The sequence below is a fragment of the Engraulis encrasicolus genome, chromosome 4 (genome assembly GCF_034702125.1).
Source record: "Engraulis encrasicolus isolate BLACKSEA-1 chromosome 4, IST_EnEncr_1.0, whole genome shotgun sequence".
Taxonomy (NCBI): Eukaryota; Metazoa; Chordata; class Actinopteri; order Clupeiformes; family Engraulidae; genus Engraulis; species Engraulis encrasicolus.
The window spans coordinates 40,587,148-40,604,184 of record NC_085860.1 but is presented as its reverse complement, the minus strand read 5'-3'; the positions used below and the strand labels follow the sequence as shown (position 1 = coordinate 40,604,184).

The following is a 17,037-nucleotide window of genomic DNA, read 5'->3' as shown; positions in this document are numbered from 1 at the left end:
AGTATATAAAAGTGAGATGGTTTACCAAAAATGCCCTCTGTCAGTCATGGAACAGAGAAAAAACAGAAAAGGAGAAAGAAACAAAACAAAGGAAGAATGAAAAAAAGTGAAAGACTGGCACAAGGAGTCACCCACATCACAACGATTTAAAATGGCCAAACACACTCATTCAGTACACACACATACACAAACACACACTTGGGCACACACACAGACTCTCGTGCACACAGACACAGAGAGAAATGTGCTTTCACCAGACATTCTCATGCGCGAGCACGCACACACACACACACATTCACACACACATTTTTTCAGGAGGGAGAGGCCACTTATAAAAATCATAAAAGGCCAAAATACAGGGAAAAGAATAACAATACACAATATCAAACAGAACAAAACAACAACATCCATAAAAGTTGTTGTGGCTGATGAAGAGTATAACAAGGGGAGAGGAGAGGGGGAGAGTCTGATGGGGGGTGTGAAGAGATATGAGGGAGACAAATAAACAACAAAATAAAATGAGGGGAAAAAAGAGAAAAATGATCATTTAAAAATAAAAAAGTAATATTAAAAAAATGTTTTTTTTTTAAAAAATCACTGTCAGAGTTAAGTACTAATCCCATAATGCATCAGTGCCACCCTTTTCCAGAATCCCCCAGTCGAAAACACTCCACCCTGGAAGAAGGAAGGGATAGTGGGAGAAGGGGGTAACCTTGGAATCCCTGAGTGGCTCTACAGTCCTCTCCCAGCATTCCAAAGGGGTGTCTTCATCCCCCCCCCATGCCTGATCACAAAGGAGGATGACCAACCACCCCAAAACGCAGTCTGGATGTCAATATCCATCCTCCAGTTGCTTCCTCTGTCCTTGTGCCTTGAGACTTAATGTCATCAAAGATGTGTCAACACTTTATACAAGAAGATGAGAGTGCTAGGACAAACTAGGAGTGCTTTCCAATATGCAGACTCCCATCCTTGGCCTCTGCTTGTGGCCACGTGTTTTGCCGACGCCCCGCCTAGGTTTCCCTGCTGTCAGCCTAGCCACAACAACTTTTGTGTGACTGTTCTTTATTCACCATCCCGATTGCAAATGAGAAAATGACATTAGAATTGCGCGTTTGCAGGATATTGAATTAAACTTCTGTCGTCGTTGACGTCATCACGAGGCCACAAGCAGGCAAGTGAGCGAGGATGGGAATCCGTGTACAAGACAGAGCCCTAGGTAGGCAATATAGCGTAGAAGCAAGGCTGCACGAGGTGCTTGATTCCTCCAGCCTTCCTAGAAACACTCTTCGATTCCTCCAAGAGGCGAGAATGAGTCACAAGGACACAGGGTGGAGGTCAGAGGAAGCGACTGTAGGACGGATATCGATCTCAAGACACAGTAGCAGGACCGGCAGGCCTTTCACTGGCCAGCCCAGCCATAAACAGCACAGTAACTCGCGTCCTTTGGCTACATCGGATACAGAGCTGAAGCAAGAATCGAAAAAGCTGCACGGCTAAATGTTCAGTTTGGAAGACCAGGTCTATATTTTCCCAAATGGACGCAGCGCCTGGCCTCTGCATTTGGCGTAGACCCTTCTTGATGATTATACAGTCATGATGTATTGTTAGAAGGTACGCTCTGTGACCACTTCCGCCTCATTTCTGTGCCCGATGTAGCCACATGGGAGTTGGTAAGGGAGAACACCAGTCCTGCCAAAGGGCTCTTGGGGCAGCTCAGAAACTGAAAGTGCAAAACCACTCCACCTAAACAAACACACACATACATACATACATACATACAACCAGCACACACATACACAGGCATTGAGGATGGTCCATCACACCCATGCTGGTGCATAACACGTACCTTCTGCCACGCCCCAGGGGTACTGCCGACCTCTGACCTTGCGGCCGTTCACTTCCACCACCACGTTGCTGCCCACCACGGCCAGGGGCATACGGTCCTGCAGAGAGAGAGAGAGAGAGAGAGAGAGAGAGAGAGAGAGAGAGAGAGAGAGAGAGAGAGAGAGAGAGAGAGAGAGAGACAGAGAGAGAAAGAGAAAGAAAAAGAGAAAGAGAAAGAGAGAGAGAGAGAGAGAGCGCGAGCGCTTATGTGAGCAACAGATCTTTAACTAATAATTACATCGACTGTCACAAGCACTGGAAGACTGATTGCAATTGACAATCAGAAAGCCGCAGGGCACAGTTGTGCCAGGGCTTCTCTGGCTGTTATGGCTTTGCATTCCTATATCTGTAGGCAGTCGTTTGTTGCTTTTCTCAGCTGAGGAGGCTAACTTCTTGGCCATAACTAGTTTGCTTAATCAGTTTGCCAGTTAAATTTGTCTAAGTGAAAGACAAAAGTCTCTGAAAAGTAGACTAAATAAGGTTACCCAACCAAACCTAGTTAGGGTCATAAGAATAGATTTGCATGAGACGGAAGTGGCAAATGGAAAAACAATTTGGATCCAATTGCACTCCGAAATTTGTGTTGTCATTAGAAAATAAAGCGTTGTCTTCTCTCCGGCGGGACTTCCTAGTATGTTTGTGCGCTCATCTAATTTCACCCCGAATTTACTTGTTTGTTTACCTTGATTTTGCGGATAAGCTTGCTGTCCTCATCGTCATCCGTGTCAGGAAACTCGTAAATCTTGATCTTGTGTTCCTGGATCTCCTTCATGATCTGAGAAAAAGGAAAGCACTCAGGGTAAATTATAACGTAAACACATCATTTCACATGGAAGACAAAATAGCTTGGACAGGATAAACGAAGGACCAAACACAGACACAAACAACCCAGATGTAACACACCCAGAGACAAAAACACATACAGCCAACTCTCCGATTCTGCCGAATCGGTACATATTCCCTGTCCCTCACAGTAGAAAGTTATCTTTCAAGGGGTCTTATTTGTTAATTATTGATGAAATTATTATTTTCATTATTTTTTATGTTGTTCTAGGAGTAATGTAGCAGTTAGCAATGTTGTCAACATGCATAAGTGTAATATCTATTTATTTTTTAATAATTTCGCAGTGTCCCTTGAGTTAATGTCAATCCTGTTACTGAGATAAAGAAACCCCTGTAAAATAATGGTTCATTACCCAAATTACACAATTTCCAGAGGGTTACATCACTCACAGGAAAGGGATTTTCACCACATAACAAGAAGTAATACACAGTCTTATTTAGCATGGAATTTTGTTATTTTATTGGAATTTTGGGGGTGGTGACATTTACAGTGTCTTTCCTGTTACCACTTTTTAACCCATTATTTAAAATATATATGGTTTCTATGTTGATACTCACCAAATTTACAGGCTATATTCTTTCAAACTATATGACTACTAATTTCAGGCTTATTTGGTCCTAGCTAGCTACTGTTGAAGGTCACAAGAGCAGACATCATATAGTTTGAAAGAATATTACTTGTGAATTTGGTGAATATCAATATAGAAACCATATCTTTTTAAATAATGTGTTAAAAAGTGGTAACAGGAAGGACACTGTAAAAAAGTCACCACCCCCAAAATTCCAATAAAATAACAAAATTCCATGCTAAATAAGACTTCTTTTATGTGGTGAAAATTCTTTTCCTGTGAATGATGTAACCTCCTGGAAATTGTGGAATTTGGAGAATAAACCATTATATTACAAGGGTTTCTTTATCTCAATGTCATTCCTGTTACCAACTCAGGGGACACTTCAAAATTACGAAAAAATATATAGATGTTACACTTATGCATGTTGACAACATTGCTAACTACTACATTAGTCCTAGAACAACATACACATATGAAAACAATGTGATTTCATCTATGATTAACATATAAAAGACAGCTTGAAAGCCAACTTTTTACTGGGAGAAAAATCTGTTTTGTACACAAAAAAGCAATTTAAAATGAGAAAAATAACAAATTGTCTTATTTTTAAGATCAGGTTGGTGAAAAAAACATACGTCAATTTTGTGCTTTAAAACTATGCATGTAATTATTATTGTAATGATTTTATGGCCATTTATCTCTGGGACATGTGGACTTGGGAATATGTACCGATTCGACGGAATCACCCCAGACACAAACACTGTCGTCAATATACACACACAAAAAACCCAGACAACACGCACGGACACACCTGTTTCTTGAAGAGTTGGCATTCCTCTGGCGTGAGTGTGTCGGCCTTGGCAATGAGAGGGATGACGTTGACCTTGTCATGCAGCCTCTTCATGAACTCAATGTCCAGGGGCTTCAGCCTGCACACAGGAGAAGGATGGGATGCCATGTTACAAACCAGAGCAGGGGTCCACTACTGGAAAGGGTCGTTGCTAACCAAGGCAGCAACTTACTTGGTACTAACGACTAAGGAACAACTGAAGCCTTTCTGGAAAGCATCGTTTGGACTTAGCACGTTCTAATATTTACAACTTTGTTTGTCCGATGCTAAGTGAATCTGTTGTTGTAGGCGTGTTGGTGTTTGAACTTGCATCATACAACATTAGTCTGATGCTAAAAAATGTTACTAAAAAAAAAAAAATCGCAGCCCAGAATCTCAGAGACACATATTTTACAGTGCAGAGCCTTTCTTTAACACATACGCACACGCACACGCACAACAGTATTTAACAGTCTCTCATACATAACATGACTATGTGAAGCATCAGTCCTCTGGGTATTTCTTGATGAATTGTGACACTTTAGCTTTGATACACTCATTGAACGCCAGATCAGAGTCACTGTTTCTGTTGTACACATGCACACGACAAAAGCTCACAGATATCCCTTTGACACTTTCACAGGTTTCTCAAACGAAACTGGGGTCTAATTTGGGGACACACTTCATCCCTCACTCTTCCTCGTCCGCAATACTGCACATACTCTCTAACACACAATCCTTGCACACAGCAGACATCACATCACCCTCCCTAGTCCAGGGCATGCAAGAGTCAGAATGTCTTTCTCCATTCTGCCAAGCTCATGCCTGACATGCCAGACCACATAACCAGTGTGTCAAACACAAATTTCTAGCAGTATATGAAATGAGGTCAGCTGTGGCCTAATGGGGTAGCCTTGACCTAGTGGTTTGGGAGGTGGTCTTAAGATCAGAGTGTTGCAGGTTCAAATCCCACACTTACAGCTCCCTACACCTCCACCCATGGCTGAGGTGCTCTTGAGCAAGGCAACCAACCCCACGTTCCTCCAGGGACTGTAACCAAAACCCATCCACCCATGGCTGAAGTGCCCTTGAGCAAGGCAACCAACCCCACGTTCCTCCAGGGACTGTAACCAAAACCCTGTAAATAAATAACTGAGTCGCTTTGAATAAGAGCACCAGCTATTAGAGTCTCTCATAGCCTACACTCCACATAACAAACTCGGACATCACACCACACACTCTTACAAATCAGGCAAGGGTCGGACTGACTTCGAATCTCACTCCTTACTCCTTGCATACCAGGACAGGGCTAAAGTGCCAGACACACAATTCTCAGTACATCACACGGGACTCTCATGGCCTACACTCCACATAACCTCCATAGACTTGACATCTGGTTTAGAAAGCAGGTCACCGCCCCACACTCCTCCTACCACCAAAGACATTAAAATACAGCACGGCCGGGCCACATTAGAAACACAAACACACACAGCACAAGAGAGGCCTTGTTGCTCTGGCGTGACCCTGTGCTGATGACATAAGGCAGAATAGAGGGAGTCATGGATGCCACCCCAGCAAAGCCATCAATCTTCAGACAGCTCCACACATTAGAGAGAGAGAGACAGACTAAAACAAAAGAGGGGGAAAGAAGGAAGAAAAAAAGAAAGTGAAATAGAGAAAGACACAGCTATTCTTCACTGTATCACAGCCCTGGACTGATGGCTTGTCTGAATCTGTCCATCACTGTAACCCCTTTTTGTCACTCTGGACGCAGCATGGGAAAGACACAGGCCAGAGCCACAATGTCCATGCCTCAGTAATAGGCAGGGCCCACAATGGGCTCTGTTTTAGCGGATAGCTGAGGAGCCAGTGGGTGTGTGGATGTAGGAGAGCATGTGGTAGGATGGGGGTGGGAAGATGGCCTCGAGGGACATGCTCAGAAAGAGGCCCCCAGTGGCAGAAGACTCACTCCAGGAAAAACCAACAAACAGCAACAAGAGAGAAAAAAAAGAACAATATCAAGCTTTCAAAGACAAGATCAATGTTTCCACAACGAGACACTAGCGGGAAAAAAAAGAAAAAAAGAGATGAGCTAGATCATTCATAGATTACTCCACGATGAATATCCATTGCTACTCCGTATGAAAACATGTCATTGAGGAAAGAAGAGGAAGAAAAAACCAAAACTCGGCAGAGATAAAGGAGCCGGCCTGGAGCATAATGCAGGGCCTGTGTTCTGCATGAGTGGCAGCAAACACTGCTGCCATATTTTCCCAAGCTATAAATAAAGCCGAGCAGAATAACAGAGAAGCCCCCAGAGGACTGTGGGTAGGGACTGGACCGGAGGCCTTAGACCGGAAAGCTGATATCCCATTGGTGGACAGGAGGCGGATGGATGGATGGATGTAGTGGTGTGGAGTCGTGTGTGTATATATACATCAGTACGTGCAGCTTCTGTGTGGAGTACGCTTCAGCTTGGGGCCTCTTATGCAAGCTTATGGGGTCACATCGGCAGTAGTGGAGGCTTGTATATATATATATCCAACTCCCACGCCATCGCCATGTCTTCCCACCCTTCGGTTCGTTGTGTACAACAGCAACGTGCATCTTCTTACAAACGTGTGCACATGCACACACCCACGCTCATTGGAAATTATTCAATGCAATACAATACAACATGTATTTATATAGCGCGGCATCACAACTTTGAGGCTGACTCAAAGCGCTTTCAAAATACATATACACATTCCCACACCAGCTCTGGAGGCTGCTGTACGGCACCAATTGTCCAGGGTATTGAAAAAAAAAAAAAACTAGCCTGCCTACGCGCATGCACACACACACACACACACACACACACACACAGCTTACACAAACAACACATCCTTGTTATCATGGCATACTGAAAAGGCCAGGCCCCTGCCATTTGGTATTTTACAGATGATGCATATTTTATGAAAGGCAGCTGGCTGCAGTACCTACCCATGGCCAGAGGGGGCGATGAAATACAGGCAGCAGTGCACCCGGTTGTCGGGCATCTGTCTTCGGTTGACGCGAGACTCCGCATTCAGGAAGTCCTCAAATTTATTGTCAATATAGTTGATGACCGGCTGCCAACTGCATTCCAGAGGGAACGCCATCCGAAAGAGAATCACACAGGGAAATGGAAGGGGAAATTAATGGGACTCACAAACTCATTTTAGACTCTTCAAGCATGGCAGCAAATCATACCCAACTGTCATGTATTAAAAAGTAAAAAATGTCATAGTTAGATTTTATTCATTACATTACATTAGCATTTAGCAGACGCCTTTGGCCAAAGTGATTTACAAGGAGAATTTTAAACAAGAACAGTTCACTTCTCTATTACATGTAAAGATCCACTAATTTGTATGTTTAAATATGTCCAACCAGGGCTCTAAATTAACACCAGCCAACCAGCCAAATGCTGGTGAAATTTCAGTTTGGCTGGGAGAAAATACCAACTTACTAGCCACTTTGACCCTTTAGTGAGCGTATGTTTGGCAAATGAGATTAACATCTACTTGCCATTTTGGCTGGTGATGAAAAAAGTTAATTTAGAGCCCTATGTCCAACCATCATCCAACTGTCTGTATTGCAATACATGAGTTGATTGTCCCTTTCTTGAGTTGAATGGGATATGACCCTCCAACTCACCAGTTGCTGTTGTCGACTGCATCTCCGAACCCAGGTGTGTCCACAATAGTCAGGGTGAGCTGCACACCTCCCTCCTTCACCAGCACCTTGGACTGCTCCACCTGAGAAAGGATGAAGGACAAGTGCACGAGTTAGCTTTGTGGTGTATAGTTGACATATATATAGACAGAAATGTAGATTGACGCATATCGTAGATATACGACTATGGTTAACTTCATTCGGTCCAGCTGACAGATGAGCCCTCTAGCCTTGAAACGGTTTCATTTTTGGCCCCAGTACTTGGACGTACCACATTCTACCCTACCCATTCATGCAAGTGAGCTAACTTTCAGTTTGGGCGAGATTGTCCAAAATAGCCACCAGAACACATCGGTTTTTTTAGTGAGCCACTAGCCAGCCAGACAAAGTTTCTCTTTCTTGCCTTCATATTCAAATCATATTCTACTCCACAGACTTTTCTGTCACAGAACTCAAGACACTCGTGCAATCAATAGTCCCAAAGTCAGGACATAATCTTCAAAATGGCTTCTCTAACCTACGTATGTGGCCAAGTGGGGCGGACGAAAGAATGACCATCGCTGAGTGTGTGGCTTGCCTGAGTTTACACCACAGCCGAGCCTACAGTACTTCAAACCATGGCTGTGGACAACCACTCAACCACAGCCGCTGCTTCGGCACGTCTCAGAGCAGATGCTCACCCCAAGGTGTCCAGCCACAGGATGCTCTGAGCATGAGATCATCACGTGAGCCCAACGCCAAACCCCTTAAAGCAACATCGAGTCGTTCCTAAACCTTAAAATAATGTTTACAACGAAACTGTTGAAGTGGTTTGTGCGTCGACTTGAAAGGGAATTCTGAATCCACTTTGCCACCCCCTTCGTGGGCAGTAACTAACCAGAGTTTGGAGGAGCAGGCGGTCTCTGGGTAGATCTTTTTGCGAGATGATTTTGGTTTAGGACCTTTAAGGGCCCGGAAAAGGGAGAACGTGGCGTTGCTGTAACTCCACTTGCAAAGATCTGAGATGGCGGTTAACGAGGCTCTTTCGACCGTCCTCTGCTAGATGTGCATTTTGATGAAAGCAGAGATATTTTTGGATGACCCCTCCCTCCACTCTGTGGGGAATAAAAAGCAGACCCCGGAGTTTCATGCATAAGAAAAAAACACATTTCACGGTTTATCGTTTTGGATATGAATATGATTTCTTGGTCGGTTCCCTCAGTAGCTACTCAGAGGCACAAAGGAGCAGCTAGAAATTATGGGAGAGGTCCAGACAGACACATGTAGCACAACTGTAAAAAGAGAGAGAGAGAGAGAGAGAGAGAGAGAGAGAGAGAGAGAGAGAGAGAGAGAGAGAGAGAGAGAGAGAGAGAGAGAGAGAGAGAGAGAGAGAGAGAGAGAGAGAGAGAGAGAGAGAGAGAGAGAAAGAGCAGAGAGAGAGAGAGAGAGGGAGGTGGGGGTGACATTCCTCTCTTCCAAAGAATGTTTGGGGAACCAAATCTAGCACATAACTGTGACAAATACAGACACACGGAGAGAGAGAGAGAGAGAGAGAGAGAGAGAGAGAGAGAGAGAACAAGTTAATGAGCATAAGAGTGAGTGAGTGAGTGAGTGAGTGAGTGAGTGAGTGAGTGAGTGAGTGAGTGAGTGAGTGAGTGAGTGAGTGAGTGAGTGAGTGAGCAAGCGAGTGAGCGAAAAGGGTAAGAGCTGAGAAGGAAAAACCACAAAAATGCTCACTCCGTCTCCCGGTTGTAATCTAAGAGGGGTTGAATGAGGATGTCTGACAAACAGAGCAGATTGTTTGGGAGGCAAAAATACCCAGTCCACCGGTTGCCTCCAGCCCGCCGGCCACAACCATGCCCAGACGACCGCCCCGTGGCCGGCCAGGACACCGTCCCACTGCCATATTTATCCTTCTCGCGGCCGGCGGTCTGGTTCGGCCCGGTCCAATCGGCCACGTAAAAACCACCACACCACCATTCCTCACGGCCTGCTAACTGGGAGCTAGCACGGAACACTCGCATGGGATGAGATTAGCTATGCTGCAGAACTTTCAGGAGAAGTCACTGGCACAAGGCAGTGAGAGGGGGCAATTCGTCTTGGAAATATATAGCCCGCTCCTGGTGACTTCATTTCATTTATTTTAGTGGAGACTTTTATTCAATGTGACTAAAGCACTGTGAAACCGTATAATTTCTAGCTGTTGCTCTTTTGGGTCGCTTGGTAAGTGAGGCCATGCTGTGCTTCGTACCAGTAGCACGACAGCCTTGCTGCTGGAAGGCACAGTAGAATAGATTTCTAAGAGAGGGAGCAAACTAAAGCACCTAAAGACACTCTGTTACCAAACATGGTATGATTTCATCTCACAGCTGTCTAATGGTTGAACTAGAGATGCACCAGATCCGGTTCCGGATCCGGAAGGATAATAGGATTTTTCACAGGATCCGGATCCGGTTCCAGGATCCAGGATCCGGTAGCCGAGGCTTTTCAGTCAAAATAGTTTGAGCCAACGTGATAAAAAGGGCCCACGTGTGCGAGTAGGCTATGTGTTTCAACACTTTCGTAGGATCCGGTATCCGGTTCCGGATCCGGCAGGATCTTAAGCAGTGGATCCGGTATCCGGCAGGATCCTAAAAATCAGGATCCGGTGCATCTCTAGGTTGAACACCATTTGACCAAAATGATTTCTTTTTTTTTATATTACCAGAGACATGGTGTGCTCTGGAATCCCATGACCGCCAGCTAAGTGTTACCACTCCCTCTCTGGGAGGGAAGGGATGCTGCTGTGATAACAAGGCAACATGGAATCCATTCCTTCCCGATCCCATCCCATACCATCCCAATCACAGGCTCCAGGCTCGGGGTCTATAATAATCTTCTCTTCCCCCAAAACCAACGCTCTTCCAGAGGGGAGGGATGGGGAGATGCCCGTGGCTGGCTGGCTGGCTGGGTGGAGTGGTATGGTAGTACTGGTGGTGGTGGTGATGGTGGTAGTAGTAGTGGTTTCATGCTCAGTTCAGAAATTACACACAGACTCGTCCATGCACATACACCAAAACAGAGCAAAAAAGACCTTACTCTGCAGTGTGCACAACAAATGGTGAGATTCCCAGCCTAGAATGATGGTCATCTTAAGGCCAGTAAACAGGGTGCGAAAGTGTCAAACCTTAAGCCACAAACTTCTGGCGACAAGCCATAAAAGAAACCCAGTTGAATGCCGAGCATGTCTCTAACATCTCCATCCAGGGCGGTAGCGTTGAGAGCAACAGGGTTATGGCTGAGGAGGAGGATGTGGAGAGAGGAGAGGAGAGGATGGGAGTGGAGTGGAGTGGAGTGGAGTGGAGTGGAGTGGAGCGGAGAGGAGAGGAGAGGAGAGGAGAGGAGAGGAGAGGAGTGGAGTGGAGAGGAGAGGAGAGGAGAGGAGAGGAGAGGAGAGGAGAGGAGAGGAGGAGGCGGAAGTGGATGGGAGTGGAGAAGACAAGGACGGGAATGGACGAGAATGGAGAGGAGAGGAGAGGAGTGGAGAAGACGGGAGAGGAGAGGAGAGGAGAGGAGAGGAGAAGACGGAAGAAGAGAGGAGAGGAGTGGACGGGAGGCCGGCGACGCCTTGGCTCTGGTGGGAAAGCCGTCGTCGGGTGTTGAGTTTCGTGGGAACATTCCTGGCCCAGTGCTGACCCATTCTGGCCCCGGAAAGGAATCCAAACACCCCTTTCGCCCCACAAACACCAGTGACCCCACCCCCACCCCCACACACACACACTCCCCATTTACCCCCCGCCACACACACACACACACACACACACACACACACACACACACACACACACACACACACACACACACACACACACACACACACACACACACACACACACACACACACACACACACACACACACACACACAAGGCCCTCGCATCCCTGCAGTCTCCATCCTGCCCTAACCCCCGCCCCCCCAACAAACACACACCCCTTCCCCTGTCATTTTCAGGGTCCTTCCCTAAAAATCCGTCCCTGTTTGTCATGTCCTTATAAGGCCAAGAAAAACAGTCTGGGTGAGTTTGTGTATGTGTATGCTGGCCCTTGTGGCAGTAGGCTTACTAAGCGTACTAACTGTTGGTCACACTCATGATAAGACTGGGGGTTATGGTGTGTCTGTTGGGTCTGACAGAATTTGCTGTGCCCTGCAAAAATACTTCACAGGCCCAGATGCTGACCTTGTCCAAGAAGAAGAAAGAAAAAAAAAAACTTGAATGATTCTGCAGAACTGCAAGACACAAAGTGTGTGCGTTTTTTTTTCTTCAGTTTTCGTCAGACTATGTTTTAAAAAAAAAAACCTAAAAAAGCTGTAGAAATAGCATATGCTTGGCTGACACATTGCTTACGAATTCCTCCCATTTCATCACGCGGGTTACTGCTGTCATCTAGGCATCTGTCTTTTGGGTCTTTGATCACTCAGAAGTGCTGAACACAGCTGAAGCCACTCTTTGGAAAACAAATGTGGAAAACAGGAAAGATGGTCTGCTGATGGATAACCGTTTGGTCAGGCTCTAAGAAAAGACTGTTTCATGTCAGCTCAAGAAAAATAGGGATACAGTATGTGGACATCCACTAATAATATCTGTGAATGTTTGCTTTAGGCTGGCTGGCTGCCTGCCTTCAGAGAGCACACAAATCAATTGCGGGAGGAGGGATCGTTTGCTCAGGCCTGGATGTGTGTGTCCTCCTACACTTCCGTGACCTCGTCACTCCAGCCTGATCTTATTCTTTCAACTATGTGTGTGTGTGAGCGCAAGCTTGAGTAAAAATCCAATGTATGTGTTTGTGTGTGCACTTTCTTGGAGAGCGGTTCACCAAGGGCAAGGACGTGAAGTATGCCTGTAGGTGTGTGTGTGTGTGTGTGTGTGTACACATCTTTCCCAATGGCGGTGAGAGAGTAAAGCAGACCAGCCTGGACAGGAGAGGAAGCGAAAGGCAGTCAGACTTAGTATAGGTCTGAGGAATTTTACCTGCACGGTCTTCTTGATGCGCTGGGAAGGGCCGGGGTACTCCTTGGAGTACAGGTCCGTCAGGAACAGGGAGTTGATGAGCGTAGATTTCCCCAATCCAGACTCACCTAGGCGAGGAGAAAACAAAGACAGAAATTTTGAGGCTCTTGTGTGAAATGAACATCAAAACAGAACCATAGGGACAGACAAACAACTTTTCTCAAACATGTCAACAAATATAAAACCATTATTAACGGAAAAAAACGAGTGCAGCAAGAGGTGAAAAGAGGTCCTGGATGTGGACCAAGATCCAGAGCGTTGCCAGAACAGCTCTTCTTTGGTCCCAAGTTTTATCCTTCCCTTGGGTTTCATGCAATCCTGCCAGACAGTTTTCATATAATCCTTCTTCCAAAAAATGTAAACAGGAGAACCTTTATCGCATTAAAAGGTTGAACCGGATGGATATTAGTTTTTTAAATGATCGCACACATTGGACATTTATACATATACATGAAAGCCATTTAAGGCAATATGTCTAGTCAGTCCGTGCTGGGTTTAAAGTAAGTGTGTGTATGTCCACAGGCAGCCATGCAGTGTTGGTTGCAGTCCTAATGAGTGCACTGGCAGTACAAATGCCCTATTTGTCAAGGCAATAAAGCACTCCAAATTGAATTGGGAGGGGATGGACGGAGAGAAGGAGAGAGAGACACGGAAGAGTGGAGGACACAGACAGAGAGAGAGAGAGAGAGAGAGAGAGAGAGAGAGAGAGAGAGAGAGAGAGAGAGAGAGAGAGAGAGAGAGAGAGAGAGAGTGGGAGGGAGGGAAGAGAGGACACAGAGAAAGAGAGAGTACTTCTGTTTGTGTGTGGGAGAGGGGGGAATGAGAGGATGAGGGTAGAGAGAGAGAGAGAGAGAGAGAGAGAGAGAGAGAGAGAGAGAGAGAGAGAGAGAGAGAGAGAAATAAAAGAAAGAGAAAGAAAGGGTGAGAGATTGGCATGGCAAATGGTGCTTTTTAAGGTGACGTCTGTTCCGTTCCAAAGGCCAGCAGCAGCAGCAGGAATTATGGCTGCCTCACTGCTGCTGCAGGGAAAAGGTCACTACACATCTGCAGAGGAGAGAGTAAGAGAGAGAGAGAGAGAGAGAGAGAGAGAGAGAGAGAGAGAGAGAGAGAGAGAGAGAGAGAGAGAGAATTTCGTGAAGGATATAAAACATTTCCTCCCCAAGCTTCCACTCCCCCACTCAGCCCTCTCTCTTTCTCTCCCTCTTCTCTCTCCTTCTCTTCCTCCCTTCCTGCCCGCCCCTCTCTTTCTCTCTCCCTTTTCCTTTCTCCTCCTCCAGTGTCCCCATGCGGGGCTACACATGTGGTTTGAAACAGCACCTAATTTATTGCCTCTTGGCTACTCTTCTGCCGACTTATTAAACACCACATCATCGTAGTTATAAACAGATTTTTAACAAAAGGCGCAACGCACACACACAAGCACAGTACATACGCACACACACACGCACGCACACACACAAGCACAGTACACACGCACACACACATACATAGACACACGTTTGAGTCAGAATCCTAACTGAGGGTTGTTCAGGCCTGCCAGACAGATGGAAAGAGGCCAGTCATGACATTAACCTTCAGCCCCGGCTGACCTCCAAATCTTCACAAGGCTTTCTGTCTGCTTTACATTCCTCCTACCATCACTGCCAAGCTCCAAACACAAAACACACACACACACACACACACAATATCTGACCAACTCGGTCACAGTCTCACACCAACACAGCCTCCATTTGATCCTGGAGAGCCCATGTTCGAGGGTCAGTTAGTTTGTCAAAGGACTTCTAAAAGCTCTCCCTCTCATCATGCGTCTACGCGCACACGCTCACGCTCACGCTCACGCTCACGCTCACGCTCACGCTCACGCTCACGCTCACGCTCACGCTCACGCTCACGCTCACACTCACACTCACACTCACGCTCACACTCACACTCACACTCACACTCACACTCACACTCACACTCACACTCCTTATCCAGCCGGCCGGAGATAGCAGGCAAACATGAAACACGCCCCCCTGTCTGCGGAGTAAATTTACACCTCCTTACCCCCATGACACATGGGGGTTACCTAAACAAGACTGAGTGGGAGTGGGAGTGTGTGTCCTCAGAAATGGACGAAAAGGAATGGTGATAAAGAGAGAAAACAGACAACCCTTCGCCCTAACTAAAAGACAAACACACACACACACACACACACACACTTGCCCTTCACAGATGACGAGTGCCCAGCATCTCGTCAGATGCCTGACAACAGTTACTGAGGCATTTTAATGGAAGCCATGCACAAACTCACAACACACAGACACACACACACACACACGCAGAGAGAGACAGACACACACAGAGAGACAGACAAACACTGAATCCCAGCACTCCCATTCTCAGTGAAAAACTGTGAGAACTGGCACCCCCATGCCTTGACCCACCACCAACACCCCCCCCCCACTCTCTCTCTCCGTTTCGTCTTCTCTACCCATCTCTACATTCATCTTTGTCCCTCTCCTCATCCTCTCCTCATCCTCTCATCTCATCCCCTCCTTCTCTCTTCCCCTTCGCTCTCCTCTCTCTGGAACCCTATGAAAGGTCTCCTGGTGCTACTGAGCCCTAGGAAGGGGACGCGTGAGCCCAGCTTTTAGAAACCAGTTGTCAGCCTACAAATTCCCTGGCATGGGGTGTGTGAGGAGTGGGCCCCCAGGGTGGTGGTGTGCGCTGTGCTGCGCTTGGCTGTTTTTGTTGGCCCGGTGCTGGTGCAATATCTTATGTCCACCATTGTGTCAGCATTTAAGTGGGCTACTCGCTCTGACACCTATTCAGACGTGTGCATGTGTGGTGTTATCAATGCTACTGTACTGCGTACATCTGTGTTTGTGAGAGAGAGAGAGAGAGAGAGAGAGAGAGAGAGAGAGAGAGAGAGAGAGAGAGAGAGAGAAAGAAAGAGAGACAGAGACAGAGAGAGAGAGACAGAGAGAGACAGAGAGAGAGAGAGAGAGAGAGACAAAAAGAGAAAGAGAGAGAGAGACAAAAAGAGAAAGAGAGAGAGAGAGAGAAGAGAGAGAGAGAAGAGAGAGAGAGAGAGAGAGAGACAGAGAGAGAGAGAGAGAGAGAGAGAGACAAAAAGAGAGAGAGAGAGAGAGAACAAGAAGAGAAAGAGAGAGAGACAACAAAAGAGAGAGAGAGAGAGAGAGAGAGAGAGAGAGAGAGAGAGAGAGAGAGAGAGAGAGAGAGAGAGAGAGAGAGAGAGAGAGAGAGAGAGAGAGAGAGACAGAGAGAGGTGATGACTAAAAGACTGCAGGTGTTTCAGACGCAGAGATTCCAGCAGCTCTTCACTCACCAAGTCATTATGGGCCAAGTGGAGAAGAACAGGAGGACAGAAAGAAACAGAGAGAGAGAGAGTGCAAGAGAGAGAGCGAGAAAGAGCGAAAGAAAGAGCGAAAGAAAGAGCGAAAGAAAGAAAGAAAGAAAGAAAGAAAGAGAGAGAGAGAGAGCAAAGAAACAGGTCAATATGTGTATGTGGCAGGTAGCAGCAGCCAACTATGTAATTCTCACTTTAGGTATAAGTCTCAGTGAAACACATGCACGCGCACACACACACACAGTATGAAGAAGCCATCTAATCACAGACTACAGACTGAACAATCGCCACCACCCTCCCCCCTTTTCAGCAGCTAGACTAGGCTGGATTCCAAACCTCTCTCCCTCTCTCTCTCCTCATACGATCCTACTCACACAGACCCCCAGATCAGTTTACCCCCTGTGGCCACCGTTCTTCTCTCACCCAACACTGAAACCCCATAGCTCACAATAGGGCAAGGCAACCACCACACGCCAGTGCAAATAAACCGTAAAGTTGGCCCTGGGGGGCACTTCACCACCACTGCAGCTGACCCCAGAACTGACCGGTTAGGTCACCCAGCAGGGAAGCACACGTGAGGGGTGGAGGGTGGAGGCCTGAGAGTGGGTGGTGCTATATGGGCTACAGGTCCTCTGTGCTCTGCTCAAAGCCCGTATTGCAGGTTGAAGATCACAGAGAATGATGGTGTGGAAAAATAGTGTAGGACAGTGTTTCTCAACACTGGGGTCGGGGCCCCATGTGGGGTCGCCTGAAATTCAAATGAGGTCACCTGAAATGTCTAGGTGTGAAAAAAAAATCTTAGATTTTCAGAAATATCCATAGGCTTAATTGC

At 46.5% G+C, this 17,037-nt stretch overlaps 1 protein-coding gene across 2 annotated transcripts in view; it reads right to left on the bottom strand.

The window, feature by feature from the left end:
• LOC134447780 (septin-7-like) overlaps positions 1–17,037 on the bottom strand; it is a 41,904-nt gene that overhangs the window by 9,911 nt on the left and 14,956 nt on the right. For both annotated transcript variants that reach the window (XM_063197424.1, XM_063197425.1), the window contains exons 3-8: positions 12,815–12,921; positions 7,810–7,910; positions 7,114–7,248; positions 4,114–4,231; positions 2,570–2,662; positions 1,850–1,946 (exon numbers count right to left, since the gene is read on the bottom strand). In XM_063197424.1, the coding sequence (XP_063053494.1) occupies positions 1,850–1,946; positions 2,570–2,662; positions 4,114–4,231; positions 7,114–7,248; positions 7,810–7,910; positions 12,815–12,921 (651 nt within the window). The remainder of the gene's footprint in view (positions 1–1,849; positions 1,947–2,569; positions 2,663–4,113; positions 4,232–7,113; positions 7,249–7,809; positions 7,911–12,814; positions 12,922–17,037) is intronic.